The 7,500-nt window shown below is 40.4% G+C and overlaps 1 protein-coding gene across 1 annotated transcript in view; it reads right to left on the minus strand.

Moving 5' to 3' along the window:
* Positions 1-3,694: 3,694 nt before the first annotated feature.
* The window catches only part of LOC138003623 (uncharacterized), a 20,949-nt gene continuing 17,143 nt past the window's right edge, over positions 3,695-7,500 (minus strand). The window contains exon 6 of the mRNA XM_068849800.1: positions 3,695-7,026. Coding sequence (XP_068705901.1) covers positions 6,710-7,026 — 317 coding nt within the window. The 3' untranslated portion in view covers positions 3,695-6,709. The remainder of the gene's footprint in view (positions 7,027-7,500) is intronic.

Genomic DNA, 7,500 nt, shown 5'->3' on the forward strand with positions numbered 1-7,500 from the left:
TATTTATACTTGGCGAAAAAATGAATACATCACTTTGCAATTAAAGAGATGGGCTATTGAAATAAAAAAAAAAAAGAAACTCCCGCCTGGTAAGATGGTTATGGCAAGCTGACGAGGCTTAACAAGGCCGAAACAGCTGTCCATGACTGCCAATAGCCCTTTTCACGGTTAGTTTTTCTCATTTGCATTACAATATATTCTAGCATGTATGTGAAGCAATTTTGGGCTATTTTGTAGTTTTAACCCGAAATTGCCTCGCATCCACGTTAGATTACATTGTAATGCAAAAACGAAAAACTAATCGTGAAAAGGGCTATTGACCAGATGAAATGGTTGTGCGCATGCTTGATGTGTTGGCCACACCGGGTTAGTGTTATGGGTGTTCACCTTGCTTTTAATATTGATTTCAAGGTGCTAACAAACAACAAAATATTTCAATCACTGAAGAGAGTGTAATGTGAAGTGCTAGATTTCAATCCCATATGAACCATGTGAGCGTTAGCCCTACTGATGGAAATGGACCCACACAAGGACAGAGAAAAACTCTGACCAGGGTGGGAATTGAACCCACGACCTTCGGGTTAGATCTCCGCCGCTCTACCGACTGAGCTACAAGGTCAGACGGGAGCAGGCCGTTTCATTCACTGTATTCTGGTTGCCGTGTCGAACTAAAAAATGCCGTCAAGTCGCTATACAGTGCAAAGCTGTAGCAATACTTCAAACCATAGTGCTGGGATTTCTTTGCATCGTAGCTCTGCAAGTGGAGCCGAGGGGGATCATTGGCATTGATTTTTTCGACCGCGAGGTATTTTTGGCGTCTGTTCTGAACATTTTAAAGAGAGGGTCCTTCACGTTGGTTGATCCAAGCGGACAATCGGTCCTCATGCTAGTCCGACCGTACGGAAGAAGGGACCGGAGAAGCCACACTCCGCACGATCGCATAAAAGGTGAGTATGAACACATGAAATTTTGTTTTTTTCTTTTCACTGGTTTATAAAAGTTGTATACATAAGAGACGAAAACTGCGATCTTAGAATAGTTGATCTCGAGGATGTTGTATAAAAGTGTTGTATAAAGAATGTTGTATAAAGGATGTTGTACAAATGTGTTCCTCTGCCGAACTCTTCCATTCTATCAACGCATCGGTCAACTTGCATACAGCATCTGCACTCTTCAGGTTTTACAAGAAACTCTAGCGAGCAGTTGGAACAATTGCACCTGAGCTAAGAGTGGGAAAATGATCTAATTGGTATGACAAGGCAAGCAAATTTTCGTGGATAGTTCAATACATGTACATGTCTGGAAGTGAAATTTGTAACGTAGATTGTGCAAATCTTCCACTATAGTTAACGGCCCACAAAAACGTTTCCTGTCTACAAGCGACACAAATATACCAAAGATCATTGAAAACCAGTCTTCAACGTCTTCTTCCCCAGAGAATCTACTCCATAGAATCTCGTCTTCCTCTTCTTCTTGGGCCATGCACTTGCTCCCGATCTTCAGCCGCTTCTGGCTCCGTGGTAATCGGCTCGATATTTTCGTCGTAAGGCAAGAAGTCTTCGCTCGCTGAAACAAAACTGTCCTCTGAGGCCTCGGAAGATTGTTCTTGACTGCTTTCACTGGATTCACTGAAATAATCGGACATTTCGACTTCGGAGACGCTAGGCAATTCTTACAAAGTGCAATTAAAACAGAGAGATTGAACTCCGATGTTGAGCCTCTGACGTCTGATTAAGAAATCTTCTTTTCAATAGGCCTTATTCACGATAACCGCCATGTTGGTTTTCAAATTGTCATGCAAATTAGCCATGTGTAAAGCTGGGGAGCAACCATTGGAAAAAAGGCTGCTCGAAATATTGAAATAACATTACTGAAAGTACATTTCAGAATTTAAAATTAAGTACTACCTTTCATAATAATTTTATATCTTTTCATTGCCTTTGACATTTTGACTTTCTACTTCGTAAAGTGCTCATTTTTCACGAAAAAAATCATTGAAGTGCCTTGTTGAATCATTTTATTTTATTACTTAGGTGATAAACATTCAATGGACGTGAGACAAATCATCTGTGTAGCTAAGATGTTCGTTATAACCTCTCGAACTTGTGTTGTTTGCCCCCTCAGAAGTGTGTAGCTAATTTCCATGATAATAGCAAATCCAACATTACGGCCATCGTGAATAAGGTCTATTGCGGGCTTAGTAATTGCGGCCAAATTTTAGGGTTTAGGGTTAGGGTTAGACTCTTTGGAACCGAAATTTTTTACGTTTAGGGGTTTGTTATCAATGTTCTTTGTCAATTATACATAGTAATCTTAACCCAACGGCATATTTTGTAGCAGAATAAGGCCGAAAGAAACGGGGCACTTTAAGTTGGTATGCAAATGCTGTCGTCGGATTAGTTATTGCTACACAAAGAGTTCTTGCGGCATACAGTTCTTTAGATTTTGAAACATTCAAGAAACTTTGCTCTGCGTTCACTTGTTTCTCGTTGAAGCATCGGTTTCCTTCAGACTGCAAACAAGCCCACCATAAAATCCTATATATGTATGTTGCTTTCTCGGCCCTAACTAAGCAAAAGAAGCCTTGAGCCTGTATTCACTACTTCGATTGCGTGGTCTTGAAATAAACACTATCCTCACTGAAAATAGAGATCAAATTGCTCTACAGACGATAGTGGAGTTTTTGTACGCACTATTTGCCAACCAAAGCGTGTTTTAATATATTTTGCATATCATATCACCACAGAGCCAATTACTATACGAGAAAATTTGTGACCTAGATATCGTCGCTATAGGCTGCGGCTGTCAGCTGATGATCATTGCGGAATATTCCATGACAGCCAGAATTGACCTCTTTAAGGCCCGTTTAAACGGTTTCAGCATTTGACCAACATTCGTTCAATTAAAGTTGAACGGATGATGGGCAAATGTCAAACAGTTGTGCGGAGGCCGTTCAAACGGTTACAACATTGCAACAACAAAAGAACCAACACTTTCGCGAAATCTAATTGCGAGGAACTAAGAACTAGAAACCAATCTCTCTCGTCCAGATAAACTACGCCATATTGACTTTTGCGGCCTGATGTGAGCATGCGTGTGTTCTGCTATTGTTGAACAGAGTGTTCAAAACGGTTTCAACACCATTCAACATTTTCGAGAACGAAGGAGAAGTCGAATCGATGTTGAGTGAAAGTTGAAACTGATTTAAACTTGATTTAACACGCTTCAACAAGCTTTCAACATTTTTTACCCTTTCAACAATGTTGCACGACCTGTTCAAACGCACCCAACATTTGGTTCAACAAAGTGTTGAATGCATGTTGAAGCAAATGTTGAAACCGTTTAAACGGGCCTTTAGCTTGTACGTTTTGTTTTCCCATTTCAGACCACGTGATGTTCCCAAGGGAATTTTTCCTTTTGTTTTTTTCATAAGTTTGCATACACATGCACGTGCATAAGACGACCTTTGAAAGAAACTGTTCCCTGGAATAACATCACGTGGTCTGAAATGGGAAAACAAAACGTACAAGCTAAAGAGGTCTATTGCCGAATTTGAATTTCTTATTGTCATTTGTTTCTGCGGGTCAACTTTATGTCAGATTTATCGTCTTAGAAGTGGGGGGCGCGGTGGCCTCATGGTTAGTGCGCTCGACTCCGGATCGAGTAGTCCGGGTTCGGGTCCTGGCCGGGGACATTGTGTTGTGTTCTTGGGAAAGATACTTTACTCTCACGGTGCCCCTCTCCACCCTGGTGCATAAATGGGTACCGGCGAATCTAATGCCGGGGGTAACCCTTCGATGGACTAGCATCCCATCCAGGGGGGAGTTGAAATACTCCTAGTCGCTTCATGCTACAGTAACCGGAGATAAGCGCAGGCTTGATGGGCATTCTAGTCTCGTAGCAGACTTTACCTTTTTTCATCGTCTTAGAAAGACTGACAAAAATGGAAAGAGTGTAAAGGAGTTTTTTCTTTGAAACGCCAGTTATTTATTATCGATAGCAGCCTTTTGTTCCACTTTTTTTTTAACTTTTATTTTTTACAAACAAATTACGTACATTACAAACTTTACTTATAAATCTACTAACACTATGACAAGTACAGCTTATACTAGTTGCGCAATCACTGAAAAGCCGGTATACTAGGATGTTTATATAATAGAGTTCTATAATACGAATCTATTTCTACTGTGGAACCCCGTTAATACGGTCATCAACGGGCCTAAAAATATTGGCGTGGCCGTAAAACAGGGAGGAGTGTTGCTAACAGTACTTCGTAAATAAAATCGGCTGTTCGATTACCGTGTCACAGGCATTTTGGTTTTCTTAAATTAAAAGAGGTGGCCGTATTAACGGGGTGAAATTATAGAGGATTCTACTGAGTGTTTGGGATTTAGAATTGTGCACGTTGGCCGTATGTATGAGCGTGTGACCGCATTAACGAGGGTTTTCTTTAAGAGAATGTAAGGCCGTTTTGCCGGGCCAAAAATGAAGTGGCCGCAATAAAGAGGTGACCGTTTTACTGAGGTGGCGTTAAGGCGGGGTTCCACTATATATACGAACTACGCAGATACTGACTATGCTTCTACCAGCCAACAAACCTCACTAAATATACACTACTGCTAACATAAGTAAACTTATTTATACAACAAAGAAGCTTTAACTAAAGCTTTAAGTCCTCTTTTTCCTCCATTGGATAATGTCAGAAGCCCATGACTATAAAAGCTTACGACTTCATTGTATTTGTGAAAGGGCGTTTTTGCAGACCGCTATATTTTTAGAATGATTTTCCCGTGAAACCAGACCTTTGCAGCCAATCCCAAGTCTTGCATGAAAAAATAGTACCCATGGAATTGAGCATTGTAACTCGGGCAAGCAAGACTATTTAAGAACTCGTCTAAATGTGGCTTGATCTTTTCTGTGGAAATGCCGTTACATAGAAGTTACATAGACCTAGTATTGGAGTTGTAGCTAGGCTCCTGGTAATGTGGAGGAAAGAGGGATTGCTGCCTAACTTTAACTTTGATGAGTTTCCAGTTTTAAATAAAGTAAATAAATAAATTAATGAATATCTGCAGATTTTACTACAAGGGCAAGTACGATACAAAACAGGCTATTTCCCGTAAAATGAAACATTTAAGAACAATTCGTGTTGCCCAGTCGTGTCAAATAGGAGATGTGTCACAACTACAAAAGCATTTTGTAATAGGCATGCAACTTTCACGATGGCGTCATTTGATTACAACTACCAGAATTCAGTTTGTTTTTCTTTTTTGATTTAAATTTTGTATTTCCCAGTGGGGAAAAAATAACAAAAGCTCTAATTAGTATGAGACAAGCAAAACCTTAAGGGTTCTGGTACTTTTAGTCAAATAGCGTCATCAAGAAAAATATCCTATTCCACACCATATGCGGGAGGAGTCTGCAAAGCGAGGGCTGATGACCAGCAACATGATTGTTTAGTTTCTTCAATTTTCTTATTCCCAGGATACACCTATTTTCGCTCCAAAACAGTGATTCCTTCGGTCAACACTGAATAAAAACTACTTCTAACCCTTTCAGAAAGAAGTGCAGTTGAAGTGAGTCGACACCACTGCTGATCTCGAAAAAGACTGGATCGAGCATCTATTGTTTCATGCGAAGCAGAACAGAATATCAAAAGTGAGAGGAAAGCAATGTGGCAATGTTAAAAAAAAAACCATAGTTAAGTAGATCCCTTGAGCCAACAACGTATCACCCCCAGGAGGATCGCAAATGGATTCACAGTCCAAGTTGAGGAGAAATTGAGAGAAAGTTACAGGAAACTCAACACTTGAAAACTTCTGGGGGAAACTGTAACTGCCCTGAGCGGGATTTTAACCCACGTCCCCCTGATCACTGGCCCTTAGGGAGTCCCACGTAAATTCCACACATTTAGTGATTAATCAGCCATGTTGCCAGCATGGTTGTCCTGATAGTGTAGTGGTCATCACACCCGACTAGTGATCAGGGGGACGTGGTTTCAAATCCCGCTAAGGGCAATTACAGTTTTCTCCAAACGTTGTCCAGTGTTGAGCTTCCTGTAACTCTCTCTTAATTCACATAACTTCACGGCCTATACAAAGCTTTAGCGCAAAAGTGGCCAAGATGCACCGCAAGAGTGAAGACAATGGGCTGTTCGATCGATCCAGTTTCTTCTAGAGATCAGTGGACATGACTGCTTATAAGAGCCCACAGTTCGCCACAAGCTGGCGGTTACAGAAAGAGTGCTGTCTGATTTAACATAAAAACAGCTTCAGATGATCACATGACAATAGCGAGCTTGAGCAACGAAAACGGCGACTAGCAACGAGAACGTCATCTCAAAATGCAAATTCGTGTCATTTTAATCAGTTCGTGACTATTTCAAGCTTCTTAATCTGACAAGGAAGTGGTAGTTCTTCAAAAATTACACTGGTCGGAACGGCACTTAATTTAGGGGAGAAAATGAAAATTTATCCTCAAGTGCTGACGCTCTTCATGAAACCTCAAATTTGGTCATTTCACGTTGTTGTTTTGCTGAAGACGGCAAATAAATGGACAAAACTGAAAAGATGCACGTGCAGAGCGTGCAAAGCCATTGCTTTTGCTCACTAAGAATGCAAATTTGTGATGTTCTCGTTGCCGTCGCCATTGTCGTTGCTTAAGCTCCCTAATAGCAAATAACTACGTACTTCTGTGCATGTGCTTTAATTCACAGAAGAAAAAACACCTCCACTTCATCTACCCCAAATGTTGAAGCTCCCGCAAGAAGAGTTGACTTGTTCTGAACCCCTGTTGGGACAATGTAGTTGTCTCCAAAATTTGTGGATGAACCGGCCCAATGAGTCAAACGCCTATCAATTAGGATATCCTCATATCCAAAGGTAGGACCCAAAATTTTACTATAACGTATCGCTTTGGAACTATCTTTGACATTGCTTTTGAAGGGCGGCAGTCCTTCAGCGTTTCGTAGCGAGAAAATGAACGCCTTCTCTGTGGCACCGAATTGACTACCGTTTTGTGGCGATTCTGAAAGAAGGAAAAATCATTCATTGTACTTAAAAATAGATCAAAAAGAAATGGCGTATTTAAACGGAAAATAATAAGAGGATAAGTTATTCACTTTTTAGTCACCTAGCAACACTCCTTACAGTGATAATTACGTAAATTTCCCTCAAAATTTCAAACACTTACAGGTGAACAAGTATTGAGAATGAAGATTATTATCAGTTGAGGGGCTTTGTTTTCTGATAACACCAAATTCTCATAACTAGCCAACAAAAAAATCTTTGGCACTAGTTAGGAGAATGAACTTTTAGATCACAGGAGTGAAAGGACTTGAGGCCCTGAAATAAAACGGAAGCTAAACATGATACATTATGTCACCAAGTGTCCCGTTGCGTCGAAAAAAACTGTATCAAAGAGTTTTTTTAACACCCACATAGTGGGCTTATATATGTCACGGCATTTTTACAGACCGATCTATTTTTAGAGTACCTTTTC

Source organism: Montipora foliosa, chromosome 5 (genome assembly GCF_036669935.1).
Source record: "Montipora foliosa isolate CH-2021 chromosome 5, ASM3666993v2, whole genome shotgun sequence".
Taxonomy (NCBI): domain Eukaryota; kingdom Metazoa; phylum Cnidaria; class Anthozoa; order Scleractinia; family Acroporidae; genus Montipora; species Montipora foliosa.